The sequence below is a fragment of the Drosophila serrata genome, unplaced genomic scaffold (genome assembly GCF_035046125.1).
Source record: "Drosophila serrata isolate PLE 108 unplaced genomic scaffold, ASM3504612v1 contig_165, whole genome shotgun sequence".
NCBI classification, from domain to species: Eukaryota; Metazoa; Arthropoda; class Insecta; order Diptera; family Drosophilidae; genus Drosophila; species Drosophila serrata.
Genome location: NW_028257063.1, coordinates 4500494 through 4515390, shown reverse-complemented (window position 1 = coordinate 4515390; position 14897 = coordinate 4500494). Strand labels below are relative to the sequence as shown.

The 14897-nt window shown below is 43.1% G+C and overlaps 1 protein-coding gene across 5 annotated transcripts in view; it reads left to right on the top strand.

The window, feature by feature from the left end:
• tou (bromodomain adjacent to zinc finger domain 2B toutatis) overlaps window positions 1-11917 on the top strand; it is a 49285-nt gene extending 37368 nt beyond the window's left edge. Inside the window, exons 8-17 of one of the 5 annotated variants that reach the window (XM_086827334.1) lie at window positions 64-423; window positions 489-554; window positions 643-687; window positions 1496-1537; window positions 1613-5797; window positions 7429-7550; window positions 7791-8312; window positions 8417-9080; window positions 9147-9268; window positions 9338-11917. In XM_086827334.1, the coding sequence (XP_086683460.1) occupies window positions 64-423; window positions 489-554; window positions 643-687; window positions 1496-1537; window positions 1613-5797; window positions 7429-7550; window positions 7791-8312; window positions 8417-9080; window positions 9147-9268; window positions 9338-9494 (6285 nt within the window). In that variant the 3' untranslated portion in view covers window positions 9495-11917. Of the gene's footprint in view, window positions 1-63; window positions 424-488; window positions 555-642; window positions 688-1495; window positions 1538-1612; window positions 5798-7020; window positions 7551-7790; window positions 8313-8416; window positions 9081-9146; window positions 9269-9337 lie in introns of all 5 variants that reach the window. The other 4 variants (XM_086827332.1, XR_015270435.1, XM_086827333.1 and 1 more) reach the window with 4 other exon arrangements.
• The last annotated feature ends 2980 nt before the right edge of the window (window positions 11918-14897 follow it).

Here is a 14897-nt window from a genome sequence, read left to right as displayed (position 1 = left end):
TCTCACTCTCTCTCTACACTCTCTGAGATGTCCACTAATAAGTTTCTGTATATTCCCCCATAGATTCTGGAACAACAGCAGCCTTCGAATCTGAGTCGCGAGAACTTTAGCTTCTCGGCGCGAGCCATTGTTGGATCATTTTTGCAACCCGCACCACCGCCATATGCCAATGATGGGGAATACATACGAATGACGGACGAGGATGTGGCCAAGCGGCTGGAGGATCTAAAGGTCTTTACCCGCCAAACCCTCAATGTGGAGCAGCGCATCGAGATAGCCAAGCAGCAGCAGGCCATGCGGGATGCCAAGAAGCTGCAAAAGGAGGAGCTGGCCAGGAACAAGGAGAAGGCGCGGCAGGAAAAGAATGCCAAGCTGGAGCAGCAGCGCAAAGAGAAGGAGCTGAAGAACCAGCAGGCCGTTGAGGTAGTTATTAGAAATTGAAGATAACTAATTAAGGATACACGTTAATGTATATTTAAAATTCCCAGGAACGCAAGAAGCGTCAGGAGGAATTGGATCGCCTCAAGCAGGAGGAATTGCTCAAGAAGCAGCAGGTTAGTAGCTCATTTCATCTGCTTATTGTGCCAGAATCTCTGCATAATCTGCATAATTTATTGTATTTTATTTTGCTGCAAACTATAGGAGAAAGAGAAGCGTCGTCAGGAGGCCATTTTAGCTAAGGAACAGGTACAAAACGAACACAACAACAAGCCTTTAACTAAATCCTTGCCCTGTTGTCCGTTGATCTGTGATTGGAAGTCCATAATCCGAAATCCCTAATCCGTTCTTTATCCGTTTTGGCGGGGGCTTAATGCTTAATCCCAGAGCTCATAAATAATAGCTCAAGAAGTAGTTTATATAAAAAAATTCAAAAAATATTCCCTAGTTCCTCAGGGTTATATATTTTCCTTGGTGCTAGGTACAGTAAAAATATCTTTAAATCAATACTGTATTCATATCTTACGCGAATTTGTCTATATATAATTAGATTTTTGCGATATATGTAAGATAAATTGATATTCGAATTGATAAATTGGCACTTTTTAATTAGAGGATAGAAACGAATATAAATTTCGATATTATGATATTTTAACAGAACAGAAACCGTTTTCTAAACATACATTTATGAGCCTTGGATTTATGCTTTTTAAATTGAGATTTTTGCAAAGGTTTTTAATTTTCTAAATTAATTGGGTTGACATTTATTAATAGAATCGAATGATATTTATACTTTATCTACTGATACTAGAGAAGGCAGGTAATGTTTAGGCTTTAGTTTATAGAATTGCTGGGTTACCAAATTTTAAATGAAATTAATAATTTATAAGTATGATTTTGGTTTGAAGTTTAATTAGATCATGCGGCTTTTTAGGGTTCTTCAAGCTTCTTTTGCAATTGCTAGCTCAATATCATTACCTGCTCTCAGTATCAGTTAATTATTTATTTTATTTTATTAAAAATAAACCATTTTCTTTCACCCAAAACTTTACTTTAGGAAATGCAAAAACAAAAGGAAATGCTATTAGCTGCTGAAATGGTAAGTAATTCAACATTTTCATCCCCAAAATAAACAGAATTCCATTAAAATTTTCACATTTTTCACATCAAAAAGGAACGGGAGCGTCGTCGTCAGCACATGAACCTAATCCGAATGCTGGAGCTGCGTCGCAAGTTTGAGGAGCGCGAAAAGAAGAAGCATCAGCTGGTGCTGGACCGCCTGCTGCTACGTGAACGTCGCATGGCCGAACGGAAGCGGGATGCAGAGATCCTGCAGTTGATCCGTCGACCCAATGAGGACTCGGAACTGCCCCAGGAGTTGGTCATACCGGAGCTGGATCGCATCGCAGGCAACCGTCTGCCCGGGCAGGCTATGGCCGATCTGCTGATGGTCTTTGAGTTCCTCCACAACTTTGGCGAGACCCTGGGCTTTGACATGGAGTCACTGCCTTCCCTGCAGAATCTCCACGATGCTCTGATCAGTGACAGTTGTGCCGATGCCGAGGAGGAGCTGCTGTCCGTGATGACGCATCTGCTGGTGTGTGCCATTGAGGATCCGGGTGTACCGAATCCCGGAAGGCACACCACACTCCTTGGACAGTCATTGCGCAACGCTGACATTACAAACTCGAATGTATCGGAGATTTTAAGGATCTATCTGTATGCCACAGCCACGGGTGAAGTGCGGCAGATGCACGGCATCACTGTGGACCGAGAGCGGGAGCGACGAGTGCCCGATCATCATCAGCTGGACGCAGATTCGTCCACACATTCGCATTCGGCCAAGAATCAAGAGTACTACAAGCTCCTCCACGAGAACGACACCTGGAAGCTGTCGCAGTCGCTCAAGGATCGTCCATTTGTGGCTCTGAATCCCACCCGAAAGGCTCAAATGCTCGCTCACCTCTGCAACGATTTGCTGATGAACAAGGCCGTGCTGCGCCAGATCGATGGCAGCCTGGAGACCTGCGCCCAGATGCGCAAGGAGAAGTACATGACGGACATGAAGGTGCGCAAGTACAAGGCCCTGCATATGCGCAAGGCACGCATCGAGGCCTATGAGCGGGCCCAGGCGGAACGGGAGGCGGCCATGCAGGCACTGGTGGCGCAACAGAAGCTGGATGCCGAGCGACAGAAGCAGCAGGCAGCCGAACAGGAGGAGGCGGCCAAGGCGGCAGCAGAAGCGGAGGGAGTCGATGGAGAAGCTGTAGCTAAGATTGCCTCACCGAATGGTGAAAAGCCCCAGGAGGAGAATCAGGAACAGGATGAGCAGGCAACGCCCATCAAGGAGCAGCAGCAGCAGCAGCAACCCATGGAAGTGGACAGCGTGGCGGATGAGGACTCCCTGGTGAGTCCCGCCAAGAGCCTGAACCAGCCGGTGGACGTCCAGTTGACGCCCAGTAAACAGGATATAACCACAACGCCCACCTATCAGCACAATGGTTCCAGCACGCCGACAACCACGCCCAGCGCTGCTGCCGATGCCCTGCTTCACGCCAAGAAGAGTGGAGCCCGCAACTCCATCAACGATGAGCATCATCATCACCATCATCATCCCGACGTGAGCATCATTGATGACGACCTCTCCGATCTTGATTCGGAGATCACCAATGTGGAGGAGGACGAGGACAATCGCTTGAGCGCCGATGAGTTGCAAAAGAAGCTGGACAAGATTGTCCGCGCTTCGCTGAACTGCAAGGAGGCGCTAGAGAAGAGCACCAATCAGCTGAGAGCGGCCTGCTTTGGTCAGGATCGATTCTGGCGTCGCTACTGGAAGCTGCCCAAAGCGGGTGGCATATTCATAGAAGCCTTGGAATCCGCTCAGAATGATATATGCGGCTATCATGAGGCCTTGGAGGGCATGGATGACAAAAAGAAGGAGGAGGAAGGTCTAGGCGCCGACGAGAAGGAACAAGAGGAGAAGGAACAGGCGGAGAAGGAGAACAGTGCTGAGAATGAGCCAAATCCCGAAGAGGAGCAGCAGCCCATGGAAGTGGATGAACCCCTAGAGGATGGACACCATAACGAGGAGCATCCGCCACAAAAAGATACGAATGCCCATCGCGAAGAGAACAACGAACAGGGTCAAGGCAACAATGTGGACGAAGACGACGATGACGATGATGTCACCGAGATCAATAAGGTGGAGCCTGAGATTGTAGACCTCGGAGATGATGATGACGATGTGCCGCCTCCTCCTCCTCCGCCTCCGCCAAAATTAGAACCTCCACGTCCCGAGATTAAGGTAAAGTCCGAAATGGAACTAATGGGACCGCCGCCAACGACCATGATTGCCACAAAAACGGATTTCGAGGCTGAGATCAAAATACCAGCCATGCCTGGCAACCTAATGCCACCCAACACAGCCACTCTCAACAACAACAACAACAACAACAACAATAATAACAACAATAGCAATAACAACAACAACAACAACAATGGAAGCAACAACTGTGATAAGTTGGAAACGGGCTTAAATCTAGGTTTGGCACCAAATGTGATCAAACTGGAGGATCTAAAGAAGGAAGATGATTGCATCATAGTCTCCACAACGAGTATCGATGACACACCCAAATGGTTCTCCATTGTCCGTCGCGAAGTGCCACTGATTAGCGAGCTGCCAGCGGAGGAGGGTGGACAGGTGGCCCAGGAACTCCAGCATGGCTATGCGAACCATAATTGCTCTGCACAGCTACAGCTGCAAGGACATCCCTGGGATCTAATCAACAATATGCAATACTATTCCATACCCATGGATGAGTGCAAGGTGGACGCTGGGAAGCTCGGCCACGAGTGCATCTTCTCGCTGAGCGGCCTTGATGAGAAGCAAATGCTGGCCAAAATTGAGGAGTACCACAACAGCAGCAGCAACAGCAGCAAGGTGGAGTCAAAAAACGGTCTGGGCTCTCCTCATCGCCACCATGTCAACGATGAGACTGAAGATGATGAGGAGATGAGGGCCACCAAGCTGAAGGAGATTGTCGCCGGAGGAGAGGCGGATGCTGAGGAGCTAACCGGAGCGAGTAAGGACAAGTTTTTTCGATTGCGCTCTGATGCACCGCCAGACACGGGAGGAGGAGGAGCCGCAGCAGCACCAGCAGGAGCAGCAGCAGCAGCAGCCGGGGACGTGAAACCCAAGATTGAGCTGCGTCTGGATGAGGCATTGTCGCAGGCGTATTACCACAACATTGCCAACATGTCGCTGAGCAGTGTACAAACGTACATACCCATTGACATACCGCTGCCGCTCTCCATGACCCCGGACGAGCACCGGCTGCTGGAGCAGGTGAAGCTGGCAGGCTTCCCGGAACGCGTTCATGGCGTCTATGTGCCCCGACGACAGCGCTACGGCTGGTGGCAGCTGGACGATGACCAGAAGCTAAGGCAGCTCCTCAAGACCCTGAATCCATCCGGATTGAGGGAACGTGAACTCCAAGAGAATCTCCAGAGGTTCCTCGGCCTGGAACAGCCACTGGGTGTGAGTTATCAACTCAAACCTGATCCTGAGCATCCGGAGGAGTACATGATGCCTGACCAGGCTGGCGATTGGAACCCCAAGGTGGCTAAGCGTGTGGAACTGGCTCTGCTCGAGCAACTGGAGTCGCTGGAGGACAAGGTGGCCAGTGCATCGATGCAACTGAAGAACTGGCAGCTCCCGAATCGGGTTGAAAGCGAACTAACCCTCGATTCCAGCCAAGAGGATGTCACCGAAGAGGACTTTGTGAGCATTATACCGATGATACGCGAGCGGATTATCGATTTGGAGGCGAATATCGAGCGACGCTACTTGAAGCCACCGCTGGGCTCCCAGACGGGGGACGCTCACTTGGCGGTAATTGCCCAGAATCAGCATACGACGACGCAGACCCAGAATTCGGCCTCGGCGGCAGCATATCTGCTGCAGATGCAGCAGCAGCAGCAACAGCAACAACTGGCCCAACAGCAGCAGCAGCAGGCGCAGCAAGGATCAGGATCGGGCACGGGCAACAATAGCCTCAATCCCTCATCGTTCAATGAACGCACCATGGCTCTGGCGGCGGCAGCAGCCGCATCCTCGACAGGAGCAGTGAATCCCAGTGGAGGGGGCGTAATCACACCCTGTGATCCGGAAGCCAACTCGGGCAATGCCTCGCCGGCGAGCAACTGTGACAGCGATCGCGATGAGAAGGTGGAGAATATACCCAAGGGTCTGGTGCAGTGGCGGGATGCAGTGTCACGATCACACACCACCGCCCAACTGGCCATGGCCCTGTACGTCCTGGAATCGTGTGTGGCCTGGGACAAGAGCATCATGAAAGCGGTAAGATAGGGATCGGAGGAGGAACCTCTTTTGATTTGTTATTAGATTTACCCCCTGAGACCCCCCAGTACCTGCTTGGCACCTATCCACATTATTCTTTTTTTTGGGTCCCATTTCCCCCGTTGTTTTTGGCTGCACTTACTCATTAACACCATTGCCCATTAACACCTCACATATTAACACTTGTTACACACATTTTAACTGAATTAACCACCACTAACACACACAAGAGTTGAAAATAGTAGGGAAAAAGGGTTGTTTATATGATTTTTAAAGGATTATTTTTTATAATTTTACCAAAATCTAATTTTTGTGATAGTTTTGCTTTAAAATTGATTAAATTTTAATTTTAAAATTGATTTCGATGGTTTTTATAGGGAATTTAGAGCAAATAAATTATGAAGAATTATTAATTTAATTAAATTGATTCACTTTAGCATTGTAAAATTATAGTTTTATCTTGGAATATAACCGAATCATAAAATTATTTTTGAAGCTGCAATTGAGATCTTGAAAAGGTTTTAAAATTTGAATGGTTTTTTCTATGTAACCATTTATAAAACCTTTTAAATAGTGCAAAATTCTAAAATTATATTTATAATAGTATAAATTTTTTTGATTAATTAGTAAAACTTTTCATTTAATAACAACTAATCTAGTTGAGTAAATCGTGCCCTTTTTCCTCTCATTTCTTGTAGTCTTGCAAAGTAGTTTAAACCCAAAATGTAGAATTTATTAGATAAAATATACACTAACTTGCTACATTTTAACTTAAAGCCTGAATATTAATTCAAAATTACGTTTTTTTTTTCATTGTTTCTTTGTCTTCTTCGGATGGTTTAATTTTTGTTAATTTCCTTAAATAACAAAAACAAAAAACTGTCTCTTGCTCTGAATGCTCGACTTGTTTGTTGTTGTTCTTTTGTGGTGTTTCATGGTGTTTTGGAAAAAAAAAAAAACTAAACAAAACTGCTTTCATACTTACACACACACACATACCAAATACACTACATGCATATAACATCACATACACACATGTTTTTAACATGAATGCTTATGTTTTGCCCGTTACCGTGTCCCGTTACCGTTACCAAAACCGAAAAAACCGAATTTCCACCTCGACTGTTTTTCCCACCTCCACCATACAACACCTTTCCCTACCCCGAAATACCGTTTCGAACTCCGAATTATATTGTACGAATTCGAACTGGGCATCCGAAAAGTATGCAACAAGAAACAAGTCCAGCAAGAAGGAGAAAAAGGGCAGCGCCCAAAAGCAGGCAACGAAGCGCAAGCAGCCCAAAAAGAAGCAAGAAAAGAAACAGATGCAGGAAAATGAGCCAGAGATGAAAAGCAATGGGAAAACCCCCAAGAAGAAGTCAACCCTAAGCATCAAAATCAATCTAAAGGCCCTGGAGCAGCTGGAACAGCAAAAATCGAACCTTAAATCCAACCCAAACCCATCCCAAAACCAATCCTCTACTTCATCCTCATCCCCGGACTCCGACTCGGACTTTGCCACACCACAGACGCCAACGCCAACGCCAACGCAAACTCCGACCAAGAAGGATAATAAGAGACGCTCCTCCTCCTCCTCAAACTCTAGAAAATATTCGAAATATTCCTTACAGAACTGCCAGTTTTGCACATCCGGCGAGAACGAGGATAAGCTACTGCTGTGCGATGGCTGCGACAAGGGCTATCACACGTATTGCTTCAAGCCCAAAATGGACAACATACCCGATGGCGATTGGTGAGTATAGCCCAAGCCGATCTATATCTATCCTCCTCCTGCTCAGTCATCCCTCACACATTAATCCGCGTTGTCTTGTTGAGCGTTTTATTGATCGTTGATCGTTATAACCGTCGTTGAGAATACTGTGTGTGGCACTCTCTCTTTCTTCCCCTCTATATCTCCTTAACTCCCCTGCTCTTGAATATAATCGAGAAAGAATTGGTGTAATCTCTGGTTGTTGCTTCTTCCCCTTTCCAGGTACTGCTACGAGTGCGTCAACAAGGCCACCAATGAGCGCAAGTGCATCGTTTGTGGCGGCCATCGTCCCTCGCCCGTGGGCAAGATGATCTACTGTGACTTGTGTCCACGAGCCTATCACGCCGACTGCTATATACCGCCGCTCCTGAAGGTGCCGCGCGGCAAATGGTATTGTCATGGCTGCATCTCTCGTGCTCCACCGCCCAAGAAGCGTAGCACAGGCGGCGGTGGTAGCAGTAGCAGTAGCAGCAAGTCCAGGAGAGATCGGGACAGGGACAATCGAGAACGAGATGGTGGAGCGGCGGCAGCCAAACGAAGTAGCAAGCCGCCGCATGGAGGAGCCATGGAAATGCAGCAGCAGCAGCAGCAGCAACAACAGCAGCAGCTACAGATACAGCCACTGGCAGCAGGGGATTCCCATGCGCATCAGCAGCATCATCATCATCACCATCATCATCATCAGTCGCTAAATTCCTCGCACGATGAGTCCATGAATTCGCTATCGACGGCGGCACCGCTTAGGTGAGTGTGTGGGGGGCCTGCGGGCGGCTGAGGGGGCGGCGGTGGACGACAAGGTCCCGGGTCCAGTTTATAATGCAGCTCTGCCTCTGCCTCTGCCTCTGCAGTCCGGCGCATTCGGTGGCCTCGGTAACGACCTACGATGACCAACAGCAACAGCAGCAGCAGCAGCAGCCGGGGGCGGCGCACATCAACGTCAACACCAATTCGGTTGATGGCAGCAGCCGCTTTCAAACCTCAAATAACAACGGGACGGAGGATGTGCTGCCCGGCTATCCAGTAGCTGCAGCCTATCCATCATTAGTTGGCGCTGGTAGCTTCTCATCGGCGGCGGCGCCAGTGCCGCCAGCCATTCAATTTGCCATGTCGCCGCGTGCTGTTACGCCGACGCGTACCAGAACACCAACGCCGACCCCGGTGCAAACGCCACCGCCGCCTCCACCCGGGCCCCTGCAGCCGCCGCTGATAATGCAGCAGGCTTCGCCCACCACCCATGCCGCCGCCCTCCATGTAACCGCCTGCCAGTCGCCGCCCCAACATCAGCATCATCAGCAGCAGCAGCAGCTGATGACCATGCCCTCGCCGCCAGCAGGAGGAGCCGGTGCAGGTGCAGGTGCTGGTGCAGGCACACAAATGTCACCGCCGCCCATCAACATTCATGCCATGCAGGAGGCCAAGGAGAAGCTGAAGCAGGAGAAGAAGGAGAAGCATGCCACCAAGAAGCTGATGAAGGAGCTGGCCGTCTGCAAGACCTTACTTGGGGAAATGGAGGTGCGCTTTTCACAAGAGAAACCTTTGAAAGATTTAAACTTATAAGGAATCTTATATTAATTGCAGCTCCATGAGGACTCTTGGCCATTTCTGTTGCCAGTGAACACCAAACAGTTTCCCACATATCGCAAAATAATCAAATCTCCCATGGATTTGTCCACCATCAAGAAGAGATTAATGGATTTGAGGTAAATGATCACCTAATATCCTAATCCTAATACAGAAATACTAATCAAACCCTTTCCTTATCTATTCAGCTACAAAACCCGCGAGGACTTTTGCGTGGATGTTCGACAGATCTTTGACAATTGCGAAATGTTCAATGAGGACGATTCACCTGTGGGCAAGGCAGGACATGGTATGCGCAAGTTCTTTGAATTGCGTTGGAACGAACTGACGGACAAGCACTCCTGATCCTGTGGCAATGCCATTGCTGGAACAGCCACACATCCCATTGAGATGGTCACCTTGATAGCTACTTCGCAGGAGAATGAGGATCAGGATGAGCAGAAGAAAGACATCGCAGAGGCGACTTCAACAACTACAACAACAACAACAACAACAACAGCAGCATTAACAGAAGCAGCACAATTTTGGTCAAGAGATTAGAGATTAGGTTTAAGGAGAAAAGTAGCAGCAGCAGAGAATGTACATAAATAGGGGGATTACAGATGTAGAAATAGGAAGCACACAATTAATATATAATATATATATAGATATAGTAGATATATATACAAGCGAGAGTATTCAACGTCCTACCAAGTTCAAGCTTCGAAATCACCACAGCCAAGGCGAACAAGCGAGCAAGCGACAAATTGTATTTAGTTTTTTATATAAAAAGCATAAACAATAACTATTTAATTATACATGAAACCTAATCGTAAAGCATAAGAAGCCATTTACAAACAGTAGGAGGAGACCGCTGACACGCTGACGCTGAGCACGTACAAAAGTCTGTCTCCCCATTTCCAAAACCCACACGATCGATCCACAGTATTGTTTTTCGGGCACAAAGTATGCGTTTTAAGTTTAGAAAAAGGATCAACGAAGAGGACGCGCCACTGCTCATTTAAGTTTTTAACATGTATTTTGTACTTATAAAACATTTGTATCTAAAAACGCGTATATATATATATATATATTAAAGACTAGAGCTAAACGATTATACTCGAAAAGGAAGTAAAATGTAAATGGAAAGCAACAAAAATTGATTAAATGTATTAAATTATTTATACCGTGTAAATTGTCCCTTCAATTGGAACACAAGATGCATTAAATAAGTTTCGGAGGGATCTCGGATCTCCGATACTCACTGTACTGTAGTCTTTTGGTAACTCTTTCAATCGTAAACCGTAAAACTTTTTGGCAAATCGCAAAAATACAAAATCAAAAATCAAATTTGAATCGAAATCGCTAATTTTAAATTAAAATAATCAAGGTAGACGAAGGGGGAGCAGAGAGAGAGAGAGAACCCAAGAAGGAAGTATTAAAAGGGGTTCACATATCCGGGTTTGTGTTATAAAACCTAGTGTTATAATGCCTACAAGCTTGGAAAAAGTGTTATAAAGTGTGTGACCGTTATAAGAATTATTTTCAGTACACTGCACATTATAACACTAAGCATTATGACACTGGTAATCCTGTCTGTAAGCATTATGACACTGGGCATTATGATCCTAAGCGTTATAATACTGGGCATTATGACACTTACCCGACATATCCATAGCGGGATTTAAAGCGCAACTTCTGGATTGAGAAGGACAGTATTAGGAGGCAGCCAGGCATCTTTTTTAGCTGTAAATATAGAGAGGATATAGTCGCATATATTAGACTCGGGACTCACTTGATCGATGACAAAAAATGTTAAATATATATACATAAACTATATATATACAAACACACAGAGAAAAAAAAGAAGAAAAATACCAATTAGCAAAAGCAATGATATTTACATAACATTTTTTGAATAAATCAATCGAAAACTAATTTGCAGTGCAGCACAATAATAATTGAAAAATGGATAAACAAAAGGGGCGCGAAGATAATAATTCAAGAGAAAACGAAAACCGAACAGAACTACCTACCAATTACAGATACCAGATAACAGATACCAGATACAGATACACAGATACCGAATTAGTTGGGAATTATAGTTTGTAAAGAGTGTTGAGAGAGCATATACATATTATATTATTTGGAACCGTACTTTACCACAAAGAGATACTAATGAGTTGTTGCTTGTGTAAATAGGAATCCTCCGCATGCATGTGTACATTGTATATAAGAAATATATATATATATAGCCTAAGATCGAAGTGAAGCATGATGTTATTGGCATTCATACAGTTGCAATAATTACAAAAACAAAAAACAGAAAGCTAAAGAAATGAAAGTAAATTCATGGAAAAAGGATGATCCCTAAGCCATAAACAATAAACTGCATGAATCATATAAAGGAAACTTGATTTTGTATTTATTATGTGTGTGTTCGTGGTGATACAGATATATAGATATATATATAATATATATATATTTTAAAATATATAACGAAAACTATGCATAATATGTGAACGTAACTCTTACTCATTAACAACACACAACAGCAACAAGAAAATATTTAAACCAAGGATGAGATATACTCGATAACCAAGCATCCGTAAAAATGATTGTGAGGGGAATAGCCACGAAAAAAGAAAATCATATAAAAACAAAAACATAAAAAAACGGATTAAAAATTACACAGAAAATTACAAACAAAAATTCATACATTTTGGTGGGGCTACATTTTCGACATTTGTGCACATGGAAAATATATAAGTAAATCATATAAAACTTAACAATTATGGAGTTTTTCTTAAAGAGGGTAAAGAAGCGTCGACCATAACTAAGCGTAAAATATTTGCGTTCTTTGCGCGGTATTTAACTATATTTTTATAAGTTTAAAAAACTCATAACTAAACCAAAAATGAATTAATTTTAATTCGGATTGCTTTCCTATGTTAGTTTTTAAGAGGTTAACAAAACTGCATACTCAGTTTAAAACCTTAAATTTTTGCAATTTTTCGGAAATTTTAATGATGTAACCACTTATCATTTTTTTTTTTAAATCGACAACAATTTTAAAAATTTATTTTCTTTAAAATATAGCTAGATTGACTCGCCGTTTAATTCTGATCAAGAATATATATGATTTATGGGGTCGGAAATGGTTCCTTTACTGCATTACAAGCTTCTGACTGAAATTAGAATACCATTCTACAATTTTATTCTATAATTTTATGGCCTTTTTTGTTCAAATCAAAGTTTAAAAAAATCATAACTAATCCAAAAATGCATGAATTTTAATTCGGATTGCTTTCCTATGTTTTCTGTTAATAGGACAATAAATCTGCATACTCAGTTTAACATTTTAAAAACTTAAAATGACTGAAATTATAGTTGCATTTTTTGAACAGATATATTTATCTATAATTTTATATGACAATTTTTTCCTACACATCAAAAACTAAAAGTCTCATAACTAAGCCAAAAATGCATTAATTTTAATTCGGACTGCTTTCCTATGTTAGTTTTTAAGAGGTTAACAAAGCTGCATACTCAGTTTAAAACCTTAAATTGTTGCCATTTTTTGGAAATTTTAATGATGTAACCCCTTATCATTAAAAAAAAAAAAATCGACAAAAATTTAAAAAATTTATTTTCTTTAAAATATAGCTAGATCGACTCGCCGTTTAATTCTGATCAAAAATATATATGATTTATGGGGTCGGAAATGGTTCCTTCACTGCTTTGTAAGCGTGTGACTAAAATTAGATACCCTGCAAGGTTATAAGAATTAAAAAATAACCAAAAACTCATCCCAACTGACAGATCAAAGCAGATCTCATAAACCAGAGAGTGATGTCTGGTTTTTTTACAATCTTTTCTTATTTTTTATGACTTTCCCAAACCAATTTAAGGTCTTAAAATCAATCAAATATCATCAGAAGTAGGCCCCATATAAATCATGTCTTTTGTGTTAAATTTGAATTTGCTGACAGATTGACCAAGCAGAAGGATACCCAAGATCCCTTCTGTTTCTTTATGTAGGTGTGAAAGCTTCTCTTCTTTTTAGCCAGAATTCTGGGATTTTAGTGTGTGGGAACTCCAGAGAGGTGTTAATATTTTGTAGGTGCTTATAATCCCTAGTAATCAGCGCTCAAAAAGCCGACAAGCTTGTCTTGGCTTTTGACAAAGTATCGATGGTTTTTTTCTTTTTTGATTTTTCTTTTTCGGTTTCGGTTTTCAGTTCGGTTGGGAGTATTGACAGTTGGAAACTCGAAACGCTTTAAAAATCGCTGATTTATGTAATTATTCGCGGCGACAAGAATTTCGTGCGCAGCCCCAGCAGCGAACAAAATAAGAAAAGAGTTTCAGAGGAGCCCCCCAGAAGATTGGAGGAGGTAGGACAGGAAGGAGGACCACGACTGGCGGCAGATTGGGTCCGCAGCTCCAGCTCCAGCTCCACATCCAACTCCAGCTCCACATCCAACTCCAGCTTCAACTTCAGCCACATTATCAAAACATCATGGAAGATGACCAAATTAACTGAGCTCTCCAGCCAACGACGACATACTGGGAGGAAACACTGAACTAAAATTACTAAAATATGTTATGAATATTATAATAAATTAAATAAAGTATATACCTCCTTCAATATTTTAAAAATTTTTAGTTTGTAAATAGTAGTTTGTAGTAGTAGAAAATCAAGTATTAAAATACTTAAACCATTAAATAAAATAAAAGCAACTAAACTATGGCACTTTTGCTCTGTTATCTTGCATCGCGGAATGCAAGGATATATATTAATAAATAGAGTAAATAGAGTAAATATTAAAATACATAAGAAAAAGGTTTGAGTTTATTTTCCTTCCTTACTTGTTATGTAGTTTAAAGACACTCCAGACTGAGTAAATATTAGTATTTCACCCTTAAAAACAAAAGGTAATTTCAAATACGGGTAAAACACAATAATAATATTAATACATTGGTAGGATATATAATTTTTTCAACTTTTAGGATCCTTTTTTCCTCTGTGCAGACATGGTGGACCTCTCTGCACTGCAATGGCGACTACTTAGCGGGGCTACCTGGTCCAGAACCCTTTTTCTTTGACCCCTTCTCCCTCGGATGCCCCTGCCCCCGCCCCTGTCTGCTGTCTGGTGCATGCTGCTGGAGGGCAATAAAATTGACTCCATCGAAATTAAGAACGAACCAAAGAAAATTGTATTGAAAGTTGGGAAGTGCAGCGGAGATGCGGAGGTGAAGGCAACTAATTTAGTGCCCAGCACCGAAACGAGTTTGCTGCCGTTGCATTCGATCCTCAGCCATATATACATATATATTATATATATATATAAAACCCCACTCCAGACCGTTCAGATATGCCTATATCCCAAATATATACATATGCATAAATACATATAGAAGAAACAGTCTCCGATTGTGGCGACGTTGCCCAAAATGGAGATTTTTTTCCGAGAGAGATCTTGGGTCCCATTTTTCAGACAGATTTTGACTTTGGCTGCCTCTTGATTGGGACATTAATTAAGACACAAATTGCTATACCAAAATGTGAACAATATATATTATATATATATATATATATACATGCATTCCGGAATAAGTACCGCAGAGGAGGACCACCACCACCACCCCTTGCATATTTATGCAGTGCTCCAAATTAATGACAGCTCAATGGGGACAGAGCTCTTAAAAACGGTTCCACTAATTAACCAATGAAAGTTGAGAGCTTAAGGAGGGACTAATTTAATTTTA